The sequence below is a fragment of the Papaver somniferum genome, unplaced genomic scaffold (genome assembly GCF_003573695.1).
Source record: "Papaver somniferum cultivar HN1 unplaced genomic scaffold, ASM357369v1 unplaced-scaffold_133, whole genome shotgun sequence".
Classification (NCBI taxonomy): Eukaryota; Viridiplantae; Streptophyta; class Magnoliopsida; order Ranunculales; family Papaveraceae; genus Papaver; species Papaver somniferum.
This window is the reverse complement of record NW_020622492.1, coordinates 17,450,267-17,467,138: the sequence shown is the minus strand read 5'-3', so window position 1 is coordinate 17,467,138 and position 16,872 is coordinate 17,450,267. Positions and strand designations below refer to the sequence as shown.

Here is a 16,872-nt window from a genome sequence, read left to right as displayed (position 1 = left end):
TGAATCGATCGTTGTTAAATAGACTAACTGTTAATCACACAAGAATTCTAAGAATCTAGCCAAAGTATCACACAAGAATCATACAAGTCTTTATAATGATTCTAGGCCCATTTAAGGTTCTACATCTTTCATTTATCTATCTTTAGCATAGATAAGGTTTACTAATTTAATTAGGTTGATTCCATGGTCCATAACTAAGCCTTTTGAATATCTAAGACTCTGCTGAAGGAACCAAAGGTCAACTCATACCACAAGAGGTCCAAAACATCTAATTAAAGAAATTGTCCCTAAGCCCAAGTCCACTAAAAGCCCATTAAACTAAGGTCCAATATATCTGAGTCAACTAACGGTCACTAACGTCAACATGTCAACAAACAGTCAACGTCAGTCAAAGGTCGGCGTGCAGGGTCAATGATCAAGGTCAGGTCAATTGTCTAACTCGGTCAACTGAGTCTACTCAGGTCAAAAAAGGAATTCAATGAGTCACAACGATTCAACTCAGTCAGACTAACTGAGTCAGCTAAACATTCTAGTCAGACCTTTGTCTGACAGTTCAACACAAGGCCTAAACTTAAACTATTACAGCTTCAGTTCCTACCACATATACTTCTTCTTTATCATTTAAACTTCAATTCAAAAATGTAAACAAACTTCAAACTTCAATTACAATTACAAACTAGGCTTACCTGCAATTGCAGTTCCAAGCTCCACAGGAACACTATCTAAATTCTATAATCACTATCAAACTAAGCTCAATCTCAGATCAATCCACCATATAAACCCTTTCCTGTAACCACACAACATATTTCAATTCATTTATCATCAGTTTCATTCCCAACTGCAGCTATCTTTAACTGTACCTCATATCACCCACCAGTTAAATAGACCAGTCTCTCCCAATATCATGACCACTGACTCAATCACGGTTAAAGCTTCTCATATACCATAACCTACTGAACATCACCACAACTACTTTAGTCATGAAGTTACAATTCCAGTACCTACCAACTCTTCTGCAAAACAGATCAACCTCAGTTGCATAATCAAACAACCTCTAGCACATGCATTTCCAGACCTCCACTGTTTCTCCATGAACACCAACACCATCAACTCATACTCCCAATTGCATCTGCAATTACTTGTACTAAATTAATTCACCGGCAACTCTAATTCAGGAAATTCTTTAACATTCAGTACACCAAACTACTTGCAATACCCACTTAAGGTTTAGTTCATACACTTCAATTCTATTCCATAACCCCCATTCATCTTCAGAGACAACACCACCATTTCCAATTACCACTACCAGTTCAAGCATACACAACCTAGTCCATTGTACCTGTAATTCAATTATAGTGCCATTTCAATTGACATCATACTCAATCCAATAACCACAATTACTCATACCCATCTCTTGAAATCACTAATTCATACAAACCATAACAATAATAGCATCAACACCTTCCTTAAACTCAATTCCTCAATTCAGATACACATAATTTCAGCCCAAGTAACTCTGCATATCAATTACCCATTCTAAAACAATCTCAATTCTTGCATCTCAATCTAAATCCAACTAACAATCACACAAATTCAACATAGAAAACAAATAGCTTTACTAGATTCAATGGGAAGAACAATTACCTCAAACAGTGACTTCAGCCTCTTCTCCTCCAGTTATGATTCAACCCATGAACCTTAAATTCAGAGACCAATTCTCACAAATCTTATATCTGCTTCAAATTCATTCACCACCAGGTCATCTCCTCTGATTTATTTTCCTCGACTTCATGAGTTCAATAAATCCCAGCAACACTTTTAAACTCTTCTTCTAAATGTTCTTTGAAACTATCATGAACCCCAATTCATTTCCCAATCTTAGCTTCTCTGATTCAAACATATCTTCAATTTCTTCCTTAAACAACTTCAATCTAACAAACCCATCAACTGACTCCATTTAATTCTTCTAAATCATCACCTAATTGAACTCAAATTCTATCATTTGGGAAACCCTAATTTAATCACTGAGAAACCCTAACTCTTGATTCATCTATCAGAACGACTCTACCGCTTCAATTAAACATCAAACCAATTGTTCTTCATCTGCAAACCACTCGATTTGCATCTTAATTCGCAACAACATAAAGTCTAGACATAAATCTCTAATTTATGTTTTTCTGATTTAACACCACTATCATATCTTCACCAACGACAGCGACATCCTCTTGTTCATCTTCTCTAAATCATCGGTTGTATCCCTCTCTCAAACCAACTCTCAAACACTCTCTGAGAAAGAAGAAAAGGGGAAGAAAGAAAAGAGAATAAGAAGGAGAAGAAATAAGAATAAGAATGAAGAAGAAGGTGATGTACGAGCTTATCTACTCGGTTGGGATAAGACTGGAAAAATTTCTAAAGGAACCCATCCAAACGATAAGGGAAGCCAAAACGTGTCAGTGTTGCATCAAAAGCGTTTTCCGGAAATGATAATTTTACCCTTCGTACGAAACTGACGATATCATCTTCTTCCTGTATCCGAATGACACGTTCGAGTAGTCCATTCTGCGTAACTTTTCGAGAGTTGTTAAATGGTACTAGTTTTGTATCCCGATTGTTATTAGATTAATTTCTATTCATTTATTATCTACGCCAACTAATCGAGTCATTAGCGTCTAATTCGTCAATTGACTGGTCTAATAGCGTTGACGAGCTTGAGGGTCCTTACACCTGAATCGGTAAAACTTGTGGTCGAACATATCCAGATCCTACCATGCTATAATTTCCAACTGAAACAACATCATGTTGTTCGGAATGTGAATCATAGCTGGTGTTTCCATTAGAGGAGGGAGAAAAGTTTCCAAAATCTTGTTGTCTGGCCAAAGTCTTGAGTCGCATCTTCGGCTCGGATTCATCTCCAAAAGGTTTAAAGTATGGAGTTATTCTTGAGTAAGTTAAAGGGTAACTGATTGAAGTTCTAGCACTGGGTCCAAAGGAATTGGAATTATGTTTTCGAGCACTACAAGAGGAACTAGGTGGAGAGAATCCCGAAGAAGAAGGTGATTGTGAAGAAACAAAATTTACTCTCGTAATTGATGAAGTATTTCCAGTTGATTTCGATCTTGAGTAATATGTTGTTGCACTGCATCCTCCCCCAAGAATAAGTCTCGTCTGCGACTGTTATAAGACCGATTCAGTTCCTTCACCATCCATGAACTTAGAAAGGGTTGATTCCATTCTCCTGAGAATAGGTTTGGAAGAGGATGAGAATTCGCCATTAGAACAAACAAAATAAACAAAATAAGGGAGAGAAAAAGAAGTAGACGGAATGATAGAAGAAATAGGTAAGGAAGAAGAAAGAAAAGAAGAAGAGTCAGGATTTACAACAGATAAAGAAAAAGAATTAGAAAGAGGAATTTTGTCAGAAGCAGAAATAGTGGAATACGAAGAGATATGTTTAGAAATGTTGTTAGTCAACATGCACGTCTACATGGAAGGATGTTGTCCACCTGGGCCGATAAGAGAGGGGAGAGTATCAGACGTAGCCTGAGGTGGGTGCTGAATGGGAAACAACACAACATGAGAAGAATAATAGGTGGCATTGTTAACAGGGAAAGTACCATAACTAAACTTTAACGGATAGGATTTACCAATATTCTTATTTTTATCAAGAATGCTGAACCGACCTGGTTGAGAACGATTCGAAGGGAAAAGCAGAAAAAACTATGGATTAGACAAAGCTGGTTGATTCTGAGTTAAAGAAGAAGTTGAAGAGTGATAAAAATTCTTCATGGATTGAACTAAAGTCCACGGACCAAGCCCAGAATTAGCAACAGAAGAAGGGTTAGAATTCGAAGTAGCAAGAGAGGGAGTAGCAGGAGTAGTAGAATCATGAAGAAGAGGACAAGCAGATTGAATATGAGACAGTAAGCCACAATTGAAACAAGGTGTATCAATACCTTCATATTCCACATTTTGAAGAAGTCTACCAACACGAACAACATGCAGTAAAGGTTTGTGAAGATCTAATTCAACGCAGATGCGAGCAAATTTACCATAGACAACTTGTTCAGTAGTAAGATCAATTTTTAAAGTTTTTCCAAGTAAATTACCAATGTCAAACAAGACTTCACAGTTATAATATTCAATAGAAAGCTCAGGAAGACGAGCCCAAATTACAACATGACTGATTTTGGCAGCAGAAGGTTTAAATCTGGCCTCCATCTCTAAAGGGAAAGGAAACGACAAACTATAAACCAAGGTCCAATGAAAAGAGCTTTTTTAAAATCAGAACTTTCAGAGAAACGACAAAGGAAATAATCAAACCCTAACACCTTGTTTGTTTGCAGCTGACTCATCTGAGTCGTCTGGGTCTGAGTCATCTGGATCTGACTAAAATCACCTGACTCATCTGGATCTGACTCAGAAAATGTGTTTGTTTCATGAGTCAGACCTGACTCAACTGACTGAATTTACTTGGACAGAAAATACCCTTGTACACATTTTAGACCATGAACACTTATCATTACTTTAACATCACAACTGTTCCAATAAATTATTAAAGTCCTAAAACCATAAAGAAACAATATAACCTAAAGGAGATTAGCTATCTGATCAACTAAAGTGTTCATATGTATTTGTTCTTGTCTTCCAAATAAACGAGGTGTATTTTGTTCAGCTTCCCCATTCATTTTCCTCATCCACATGTGCCTCATTCATCTCAAATGCCTCGTTCTCATATTGTTAAACAACTATTCATCTAATGCATTGTGACGCAGAAAGTTATTTATTGATATGCAAGCGATATCGATATCTCGCTGCTCATATTGTATCCAGCAAAGGTGATCCATGAAAGAATCTAATAGAAAAGAATGAAGAGACACAAAAACCATACCATATATCAAAATATGTTAAAGCCTCTACAACAACAAAACAGAACCAAAAAGAAAAAAAAGATACAATTTCTGAGGAGTGAATATCAACTACCTGTTCTTCGCTGAAATTATTGCTAAATTCAAATTGAATTCTTTGTAATAGTTTTATTAATGACAAACTTCATTCGAAGTATTTATTTTCCATAACCCAGCTTGAATCAGAAGCTAAAATTGGATGTGAAGGTGCTTGAGCCCATCCATGTCTAAATTTATAAAGTCTGAACTCACCCTGTCCCATTAAAAGATAAGAAAATCAGGAGAGTCTGACTACATATCATTTAGTAATGTCATGAGAATAGGTGCATGTAGATATAACCTTGTTCGTGTCACCACCACATTCATTATCTTGTTCCTGCATATACCTATCCTACTCCCCGAATAGAAGAGAAAAATACACTACTAAAGTCTCAAGTATATATATATATGCACCATTGACTAAGATCTAGTGACTAAACAAGTGCACATTTAGCAAATTAATATAACTTAATCAAGCAAAGATATTAAGGTCCAAATAGATAGGATACACACAGACTAACCAATATGAATAGAAAGATAAGTTGTAATTCAGGCAGTGAACAAGAACTAAAATCTCAAGGAGTATAAACAAACAGTATTAACAAATTGATGGGTGTCAATGGATGGGTTACCTATTAGTATGCATCCAGATACTTCAATCAATATATCATCTATAAAAGCTCTTCGGGTTCAACCAAAATTTATTGGTTCCAGTCACAAATACGTTCTTATATCCGCTAATTTAACACACGTGATTTCTACAGATTATAACAACCAAGAAAAAGAGAATTACCCATACAAAAAGGAAAATTCGAAAATTCAATTGACAGCTGATAAGGCGTCTCTTCTGATTAACATAAAAGCATAACTCATCAAGGATTTTGTCTCCTGCATTTTTAACTGTACATAATGGTTGCCAACCAAATTCAAGTCAAAACACAAAAATGGGTCAATTACTTTGCTAATATCATTGTCGCTGCTCCCCTATATAATTTAGCAAACTAATCACCATACTTTAAGACTTTATACAAAAAATAAATAAATTATGTCATGGATTACTCCACATCAACAAACAAACAATCAACCATGGAAGGATAAGAAATAAACCTTACAGAAACTACCCCCACAAAACCTAATTAAACATCAAACCAAACTCTAGAAACTATAAAAACATGATAAGAAATAAGATTCAGAGAGAGGGTTTTTGTGTTCAGTTCCAATTACAATTTATACTCTCCAAAAACCCTAGAAAACAATTTCACAATAGATAGACAACCCTAGAACATTTAAAAGAGAGAAAGATGAGACGAAAAAAGAAAGAAAATTCCAACAGATACCTGTCATTTGATCTTCGACCTATGGATTTTCAAGCTCTAGATTGGTCCATCATCATCCTAGTATTGATCATCTTCAAAATTTCTCTAAGGTTTTGGGTTGTTTGGCTTTGAAGAAGGAAAAGCGAAAAACAAAGAAAAGATTTCTTTTAGAGGATCGATGGCTTTTTAGGCATTTTATTCGACTCAGAGGTTGGGGGCGTCGAGTAAGGGGTAATATCATACCTGAGTCCAGCGGCCCCGAATCAGGGGTGTCAAACGAGTCAGATAGCGAGTCAGAGATTGTAAAAAATGCAAAACAAACAGTTTAACATCTGACTCGGCGCGATTCAGGGATTGACTCAGACCTAGACGCCGAGTCAGATGCTAACAAATAAGATGTAAGTCTAGAATTTGAAGAGAACAAGATGGTGGCCAAAATTGATTTACTTTCTCTTGTAAAAAAGAAAAAAAACAACTCGTTTTTCAAAAACCTTACCAATCAAGGCTTTCTCATTAAAGGAGAAAGACTACGGCGTAAAGCAGAAGAAACAAGAAGAGAAGAAATAAAAGAAGAGGAGACATCATAGAAGAAGAAATAGAAGAAAAGGAGATGTCAAGAAAAGAAAAATTATCATCCAAACAATCTAAGAAAACATCATCATCAAAAAAAGACCAGTCTTGAGAATTACCGGTGAGAACAGCTTTAAAAGATAACGAAGAGGAAGGTTCATCAATCATATCAGAATCAGAGGAAGGATCAGAAAGGGGTTAGCATGGATAAGGCGAGAATCGGAAGGAAGGAAGCAGTTAGGACTTGAATTTCCGAAATTGCCAGTGTCCGCCATTAGGAAGGAAAGAGAAAGAATAAAACTATCTCAATTGTTTAAATACACGTTTCAATACACCAAGACATAAAGATCGAAATAGAGTTAAATTATCGAAGTACAAGTCTAAATCCACACGGGACAAAAACTTAAAAATTAAAACTGGCAATAATGTGACTTTTGGTGGGACGAAAGGAGCACTTGCAAAAGCAAGTTTTTTTACGACACGAGAAGAAGAACAACTTCACAAACTTTGCTGACTTCTGAACACATCAAAATTTCCTGTTCTGTACATCTCCATACCTAATCTTACGTGGACCCCACATAAATATTCTCTCATCAACAGTGGTTATGGGTCCCACATTCTCTTTCCAAAGCGAGCGAAAACTCTTTTCTTCCACAGAGAGGGAGAGAGTCTTTATTATTGTTCACTTGTTTTGGACTCTGATATGGAATTCGGAATAACACAATAACAAAAAAGAGAGAAGGGCGAATATCTTAAAAAAAATTTGGGTGCGTTTGCAGCTTTTTTTTTTTTGATTGAAAACCCTAGACGATTTTGAAGGTTAAATCAATTCTACGAGTTTCGTTCATTTTAGGTAAGAATTCGTTATCCCCATTCTTTTCTTTTTAGATTAGAAAATAATAATATTATTTTTTTTTTGTTGTGAAGAAGAGTATCTTATTCATTTATCATACATGATGTTGGATTGAAATCTCAATTATTCATATTGAACTGTGTTTGGATGAATACTGTATTAGAATTCGAAATTTCAAATGGGGGTTCGGTTATTCAATTGAGTATCATGCTAGTGTATGTATTTTTCTTAGTGGATTCTGATTTGTTGTTGTGTTTTACTTTATGCGCATCATAAGAGGATTCTTTTTTCCTTTCTTTTTAGATTTTGATATTGTTCTGGTTTGATGGTATACAGCTTTTGAGACCCCCCTCTTTGTGTATCAGGGTGAGGGGGAAATGGATATTCTGAGTTCAATTCAGGTTTAGTTTTATTGTATTGATGGTCTGGGTGCTAGATTTTGATAGCTTAACAGAATTTAGGACGTAGAACTATGTTTATGAAGTATTGAGAAACAACATGCACATATTGAATGAAAGTTACCCTTATAATGATGTTAGGGTAGATGAATGACGGGTTCTTAATACGATCACGTTAAGTGGAATGAGTGTGCATGTTTAGATCCAAGGTCAGAGTGGCACCTTTAGCTTTTGGCAAACTAGACTGTTTGGATTTTGTCACGAGAGAGTAGATATGTTGGTTTTATTGGATGATGAAGGTTATTGATTGATGGATATGGGAACGCTAAAATACATGGATAAAGATATGAAGGAAGTAAGGAAGAAAGTAAATAGGGCCCTATACAGAGTGGAAGGGTCAAACAGGAATCATGTACTGTCATAAGATAGTTGGAAAATCTTCCTTCATTGGCACTGTTAGGGTTCAAGAACCTTAGGTGGACCACCTGAATCTATACTGTGTCCCACGTATTGCTTTTTTCTTTTTTCAATACCTATCGGTAAGAATCCATGAATCAGTTTTCTAGTTTTTGATATCCATACAAAAACTAAGCAGAGAGCGTTCATCAAATCCAAGTAAGGAAATTGAAAGGAAAATAGGAATGAACAAGAAATGCATCGTAGTCAAGAAGAAGTATGACATCATCAGATTTGGTGAAGTCTTAGAATCTTCAAATAAGGTGAATACTTCAGGCCGATATCTTCTAATTGTGACTTCTTAGGTACTAATGAGCCTAATCGTCATTGAAGAAGACAGTAGCTTAACATTTTCTTACTATCACGTCGTGCAATTCTGTTGCTTTTCGTTTTGACATATTTGAGTCATAGTGAGATTCTGACTATTTTTTGAGTGTGAATAACCTCATTCTTGGTACTAAATTCATGTTTCTCAGTAATAGTACCTTGTTGCGAATCTTCTTACATCTGACTTTCCTATGTTCATGTTTTGTAATCAGTCAAAATTTTCCATGCTAGGAATATTTTCATTGGGGATATCTTATTGATGTGTTATATCGTATTTTATTCCAGATCCAAGACCAGTTGATCCATTTGTGATACCCACCTCGAGACTTAATGTTCACTATGGTTGCCAATCGAAAATTTTAGGGTACTCAACGAGCTTCTAAAAGTGAATTAAAGCTCACAAGTTGCAAGGACTTTTATTTATTTTTTTACTTTATGTGACTGTTTAGCTATATGGAAAAGGATGGAGGCACGCCCTGTTTTATCCATCCATCGATCAGGTGCAAAACAACTAACTAGTGGCGTAGTGTCCGTGCCTATGTCATCGTCCTTCCCAGTACTTCCCATCCCCCTTGAAGATAAGTATCTGAACTTGCCGGAGTGTCAACAGGTCTCATCGGCAAGAGAACTGTTACCGCATCCCATGACCATGTCACATGCAAGTTCATTCCCCTCCAACAGTGAGGTCGTTGGACATATTTTTTCATCAGCTTCAGGCTTCTCTTTGGATTATCATTTTTCCAGTCTATCACCCCATGAAAGGAATTCGAGAAACGCTCCATTCGTTTCACAGTCATCAAATAATGGATCATCTTTGCCATTAAATCAACCTTTTCCTTCTGGAGTACTTAAATCCACAGCATCCAGTCAGTATATAAAAGATAGTAGTGATGTTTCCTGGTGTGCAGATCCTATGGAGGGTTTTCTTGATTTTCCTGAGAATATCCCGATACAGAACAGTCAAATGGAAAGCAGTAGTGTGGGTGGTATAGGAACAGAGGACCACAACAAACCAAGTGAATGGCAGGATTGGGCAGACCAACTAATAACTGGTGATGACGCTTTGGCTCCAAATTGGAGTGAGCTTCTTGTAGACACCGGTGTCCTTGATCCTGAACAGAAGGTTGGATCATTTTTATTTATAGGCGATTGAATTTTTTGATTCATGCCGTTGTCTCATCATTTGAAGCAATCACTAACTTATGTTTCTATGCAATTCTCTATTTGTGTCTAGTCAGCGTATCAAGTCCAGCAACCATCTTCAAATTTCTCGGTGCACCAATCCCAAAGTCATCAACAGCTTCCTGTTAATTCTGGAGATCTATGTGGTGTCTCTAGCCCCTCATCCAACGGTTCTGCGAGCAAGCCACGCATGCGGTGGACACCTGAACTTCATGAACGTTTTGTAGAAGCGGTGAATCAACTTGGTGGCAGTGAAAGTGGGTAGCCCTTTATGCCTTTATCTACTAATTAGTCGTTGTTTGGCTAGAGGAATCATTTTTTTTCTTCTTCTAGTACTTAATAGTGATATATGACCTACAGGAGCTACTCCCAAGGGTGTGCTGAAGCTCATGAAAGTTGAAGGCTTAACCATTTACCATGTGAAAAGCCACCTGCAGGTTTGTTTTTGCTTTATCATTAGATAAATATGTATCTGTGAGTGGATTTATAACTCTTTGACTCTTTCTTTTTAAATTGCAGAAGTACAGAACAGCACGGTATAGACCAGACTCGTCAGAAGGTACTTAATATTTATCTCAATATCATCTTCTCTGTAGAGTTTTTTTTGTGTGTGTGGGCATCTGTTTGGTTCTTTTCTCCTTTGTACTTTTCTCCTTTGTAGTTTGTACTTTTTGCTCTCTTCGAAGGTTATTCTTGACTTGTCAGTCTTTCGATCATTATTCTTAAACCTTAAAATTGTCAAAACTTGTTATTATCATACACCTTGATATTATAAACCTCAACACACATTGTTTTTGTGTTTTATGTCTGTCTTTTGATCGTTATTCATAAACCTTAATATTGTCTAAACTTGTTATTATCATACACCTTGATATCATGAACCTCAACAGAAATTGTTTTTGTGTTTTATGTCTGTCTTTTGTTTTATCTTTATGGAGGCCGTTGTCAAATTCATATGCACCAGTAATTTGTATTTTACTTGTATATTAATCCCAAAGTCATGTAAATCTTTAGGCCACGATCTAAAGAAGTTTTTAAGTTCCTCCACAAGCCCTACTTTTTTTTTTCCTTTGGGCTAATGTATGAACCTATATATATTCATGGATATGGTTAGAGATGTTAATGTGTCCTTTGGTCTCTTAATTGTTTTCCTCATTTTGTTTAGGAAATTCGGAGAGAAAGATGTCCACGATTGAAGAAATGTCATCTCTAGACCTGAAAACGTAAGTTGGACATTTTATTTTTATTAGCTGAGAAGTTTCTAAAATTTAATATTTTCCTACATGCTCTGTCTCGCTACTTCTGAATGACAGACTCATTTTAGCACCAAAGATCCAAAACATAGAGTATCTGATTTTGGAACTAAAGTATTAATTTCTTGCATGTGTTCCTCTTTAATGATGGAAAGTCGACAGGGTGATTACTCTTGTTATGTGTTAAGGAACCGATCATGCTTAGTAAAAGGACTCTTCGTCATACCAAAATGGTGTATTTATGCCACTCCATTCCATGCAATTAAGCATTTCTATAACATGACCTAGACCATGGCATTTTACTATTAAGGGATGTTTAAATTCTCAGATAGTTGATAATCATTCTAATTTACTAGAAAAACTTTTGCTACAAAAAAGCGGGTCACGTATTGGGAGTCCGTAATGGGTATGATTATGTTCTTTCGATGTCCATCGTTGTATTAGTGAAGATGACAGGTAGAGGATGGTGGGTGTAAAGATGGTGAAGAAGTCATGTTTTGATGTCGGTGGTGTAGCACATGGATTGAAGCTAGTGGGAGTGGTGTTGCTCTGGTGATAGTTATGACACACGTTTTTGGGTGGTAATGATGGTGTGTTTGGACTAGTAGCCTCGTAGAGACGCTGTTGGTGTGTTCTGGGTAATGACAGCAACGTGGGGGTGGCAGACTGTTATGGTTGTGGATTCGATCATTGTAGAAGGATAGTTTAAATGGCTTGGATTAAGGATTTCTTTTTTTTTGTTTGTTTTTTTGGATATTGGAAGTGTTTCTCCAACTTGATTGTCAAAAGCAATATCATTTGAGTTAGCCAACTCACTTTTGACTCCTTTGAAGTAAAATTATTAACGTCTGTTCAGATTCATGGGTTAGCTATGGTCGTAACTTGGCTTGTCTAGTATGCTGTTTCGCTATTCGTTCATATTGGAAATCTTCACCTTTGTAACCATTATTGATGTTGGCATTTCTGTGAAGCAGCTGCATGAAAAAACATACATTTTGCCATAATGATTTTGATAAGTTACTCGATGAATGATCTCAAACTTTTTATGCAGATTTTACCAGTATCTCTTTGGAACCTTTAGAATTTGGACTAACTGTCTCTGATGTGCATAACAGGGGTATTGAGATTACCGAGGCACTGCGGTTGCAAATGGAAGTTCAAAAGAGGCTGCATGAGCAACTCGAGGTATGGATTCTAGATCCTCATGAGTGGTGTCAGAATTGCATTCTACATGTGTCCTCTTACTAGCTAATGTGTGGACTAAGTTCGTGGCCACTATTCAGTTGAGTTGTTTGGACGAGTAAATGCATTGGCTATTGGGCTTGTTATCTTTCATTGTATCTTGAATTTTAGTCATAGTGCTTAGGATTGGCTGAAAGGCCCCAAAAAGGTTAGTATCTAATCTTTATGACAACAATGGGAGGGTGGTAGTATGTGTTAGTACCAAACTTTTTTGGTGACTCAGGTCCGGTGAAGGTAACTTAGACTTGATCAGGTCAGTTAGGAAGTTGGCTGGGTCTTCTATAGGGGGTCTTGAGCGAAAGAGTTGTCAGAGGCCTGAACTGAAGGACCCTGTGAATGGATGTTGAAATCAAATATCAGCCATCCATTTGGGAATCTCCATCACATACAAGTTGAATTTGGTGATGTACCTGAAAATTTGTCCTACCACTTCAGCATTTTAATATTTACATTATTTAACCTTTTTCTTTCAGTAATATTTGGCCCACGATGCTCGTGTCTGTTCGTTGCTAACTCTGCAGCAATTATCTTTTCTATTTTCGTCTTTTAAATTATAGGACGTATTATTGCAGATTCAAAGAAATCTACAGTTGAGAATAGAAGAACAAGGGAGGTATCTTCAAATGATGTTTGAGAAGCAATGCAAGTCAGGTACTGAAAAGCTCAAAGCTTCTTCATCAAATCTCGACGACCCATCTGCTCTATCATTGGATCAGGTTCAGAACTCTCCTTCCAAAGATGCTGCTGAAAAATCCGAAAAAGATCAAGCTTTAAAGGGTAATGATGCCAAAGATGGCAGTGCACTTGAGAAAGAAGCTCTGGGTGATGTCCAACAAGATCCCAGTGATAGCTTCAAGCCACCACAAGCAAAACGTGCCAGATCTGACGAGAATACAGGATCTGAGTGACAAGTTTGGTAAGAAAAAGTAAAATATCTTATTTTGATAGGGATGCTGATTGATACAAGGTGTATTGGAGTTTAGATGTTCTCTCACTCCTTTTCTCTCTGTCTTTTCTCTCTCTGATTTGGTGGATGACTTGCGGTCTCTTTCATGTTAACCAATAAAGTTCGGACTTCCTGCTTTATGTTCATTTGATTTGTGGGTGAGATATACCTGTAGGAACTGGTCATGGAAGACGGATACTTCTGTATATGTTCCCCAACTATGAAGAGAGCAAGTATTTTACTGTGTAAGATAATTTATAAGCTTTTTCAGTTGGAATGGATATGATTTAACTTAGAAACCTTCGTATGAAATTACGCATGACTAGCTTGATTGGGTCTGGATTGTCTCTCAAATTCCTGTTCCTGTCTTCTCTCCCTTTCATATTCTGTTGATTGTAGTTTTGCTTCTTTAATTTACCATTGTATCCAACCGAAAAAATGATGGAATTGGAAGTTCAGAACTGTTGTTTGTACCAAAGATTATCCTAAAGTTGGACGTAAAAATAAACTAGGAATGCATAAAGAAGGTAAACAAATCCTTCCAGATTGTAAATTGTGTCCATCGTTTCAAGTTTATTGTAAATCATCATGCCACTGACAATGAGTTTACATCTTGGTCTAGTTTGATGCACTTGAACAAATAAGCAATTATTAGCATTTGGATTAGCTCATTCGAGCGAGAGAGCACTCCTTCAATTTCATAAAGCATATCAACGGAATCTTTTGTTTATGAATTTTGCCGATCTCAATATAGAAGAAGAGAGTCTCTGCCATTTAATGGAGTATTACGATTTTAGGTGCACACTGATGGTTTACCTCTGATACTTGTACGAAACGGTTAGTCCAAAAACGCGTCAAAGAGTATGGATTAGTTAACTAGGTATGGTTTAGTCCAAAATTAATTAAAATATGAAAAATACACAGATAACTTTTCAGATTTACAATATGGAAAATACACAGATAACCTTTCTGATTTACAATTTAGTCCAAAAAGAGTATGGATTAGTCCATCCCAAGTTAACTAGGTACAGCTAAGTCCAAAAATTAATTAAAATATGGAAAATACACAGATAACCTTCCTAATTTACAATTTAGTCCAAATATTTACAGATTAGTCCGAAATGAGTCATGATGATGTCGGCAATTTTAAATAATATAAAAATAATTAAAAAATAATTTATCTTTCGAACCGCTCGTCCAAAATTCGCAAACCTTATATATTCGAAGAGCTCTTTCCGAGATCTACAAAATGAATAACCCATATGACTATATCGTTTTTTTAGAAGTCTAATTTACAACGTTGTGCACAACTATGTACACTGCTGCAAAAATCCAGACCCACATAACACGCAATATATCCATGAGGGGTTCCGAACAAATGTGCCAAAACATAGTTAACGCTATCCATCTTCGGCACAACCCAATCTGACAAAGAAAAAATTGGAATGAAAATGAGGGGTCCCGAACAAATGGAATAAAAATGGAAAAGAAAATAAGTAAACCAACAAAGGAAAATCCATAGTACCGAATGATAATGTTGTAGGCATAGTTTTACTAATCAGTATGAATCTGGTAAAAAAAAGCTCGTCGCAAACCTACGTTATTTGAAATCTCCCATATATTTATTACACAAGAGCAACACAATTTAAATGACAAAAACTCAGAGTATCTTCGTCACATGATAAGCTCAGAATACCTTGAATAGATGATCTAGATGGAATTGCATCCTGCAAAGTTAAGAAATTGTTAGTTATGGCAAAACCACCATCACTGGCTCTATTCTCAGCATCATTGGGTTTCCAAGCAGCATGAGTAGTTGTAGCATATCTATGATCATACCATAGTCGCATTTTGCATCAGGGTAGTGTGGGTACCTCTGCAAACCTCAGAGTATAAAACCAAATAGTATCTAATGAGTATGAAGTGTGGCATATCATGATTACTAGGTTCAATTTTACTCAAAATAAGGTTTTGAGTTCAATTGCAAAGGTTTTTTTTTGTGTGAAATTCACTTGAATACCAAATAACTTATCTAAACTGAATTCCCTAATAGAGGCAAAATAATAAGGATATTATATTTAAGAAAAAGAAATTTACACCAATGAGCCGTCATTTATAATCAATATAATCAATAGGTAATTGCTTTTGTGTCGTATCCATGTTTGAAAATTTTCATTAACTGCGGCCAAGTGGTATGGTGTCTATGATTCATGCATCCACTACAAAAAACGACTCATGTGCATCGGGGTATAGTACAATTTTGTACCATTGATTATCAACATGTGTACACCTATATACACATTAAATAGGTGTATAAACTACGTATACATCAACAATCTACAGGTGTACAACTTTGTACACATTAACAATCAACGTGTGAAGTCGTAGCTTATGGAGTCATTTTTTTATTAGCTTTGACCAAGTGATATGATGTCTATCATTCATGCATCTGTTAAAAAAGATTGTTAAAAGTGCACCAGGGTATAATATAATTTTGTACCATTAATTATCAATATGTGTACAACTATGTACACATTAACAACAAAAAGGTGTACAACTATGCATACATTAACAATCAACAGTTTCACAACTATGTACAAATTAACACGTGAAGGTGTAGCAATTTCGCATAAGCTTATGGAGTCAAATCTCCACATGTGCACCAATTTTTACACCCCATTTATTTACTCAAGCATTAACTTAATAGAGTCATTTTTTCCATATGTGTACCAGTTTGTACACCCTAGTTTTACGCAAGCATAAGCTTATGGAGTCAATTTTTTACATGTGCACTGTACATCCTACTTCTTTAGGCAAGCATAAACTTATGGAGTCATTTTTTTCACATGTACAACCTAGTTATTAATGCATGCGTAAGCTTATGGAGTCAATTCTCTACATGTGTACCAGTTTGTACACCCTATTTATTCATCCAAGGATAAACTAGTAGTCACTTTTTCCACATGTGTACCAGTTTGTAAACCCTAGATTTATGCAAGCATAAGCTTATGGAGTCAATTTGTTTACATGTGTACCAGTTGTACACCCTAGTCATGTAAGAAAGCATAAGCTTATAGACTCTTCTATATCACAGGTTGCACACATATCAAACTAACTCTATGGAAAATATAAAAGTGACACCAATAACAACGCGAAATCAACGCAAAATGAGAATATACTCACAACACATACACTAATCAACCAGTTAAAATCTACCAATGGAAGCCACACTATCGTTGATCAGCCTATAAAAAAGGCAGCCACACTACCATTGATCGTCATATGAAATTCAACAAAGAATCTACTCGAGTATAAGTAAATAGAAAATAATTTATATGCATAGAAACAAGTATTTACGAGCAGAACTATTGTAAGTATGTATAGCC

The 16,872-nt window shown here is 36.1% G+C and overlaps 1 protein-coding gene and 1 long non-coding RNA gene across 3 annotated transcripts; one reads left to right on the top strand and one right to left on the bottom strand.

Annotated features, from left to right (window-relative positions):
- Window positions 1–4,470: 4,470 nt before the first annotated feature.
- LOC113333781 lies at window positions 4,471–7,317 on the bottom strand. The gene is made up of 3 exons (XR_003352357.1): window positions 6,281–7,317; window positions 4,981–5,843; window positions 4,471–4,852 (listed from the first exon to the last, which is right to left on the bottom strand). It is a non-coding gene; the product is annotated as an uncharacterized LOC113333781 (long non-coding RNA).
- A 187-nt stretch (window positions 7,318–7,504) lies between these two features.
- Window positions 7,505–13,884, top strand: LOC113333547 (protein PHOSPHATE STARVATION RESPONSE 1-like). Of its 2 annotated transcripts, XM_026579980.1 has the most exons (9): window positions 7,505–7,682; window positions 9,149–9,227; window positions 9,313–9,986; window positions 10,098–10,302; window positions 10,406–10,482; window positions 10,565–10,604; window positions 11,211–11,268; window positions 12,414–12,483; window positions 13,113–13,884. In XM_026579980.1, the coding sequence occupies exons 3-9, from the start codon at window positions 9,327–9,329 to the stop codon at window positions 13,446–13,448; spliced, it is 1,446 nt and encodes a 481-aa protein (XP_026435765.1). In that variant the 5' UTR covers window positions 7,505–7,682; window positions 9,149–9,227; window positions 9,313–9,326; the 3' UTR covers window positions 13,449–13,884. The 2 variants fall into 2 exon arrangements, with proteins under 2 accessions (XP_026435765.1, XP_026435764.1); XM_026579979.1 differs by having other exon boundaries at window positions 9,149–9,986.
- Window positions 13,885–16,872: the final 2,988 nt, after the last annotated feature.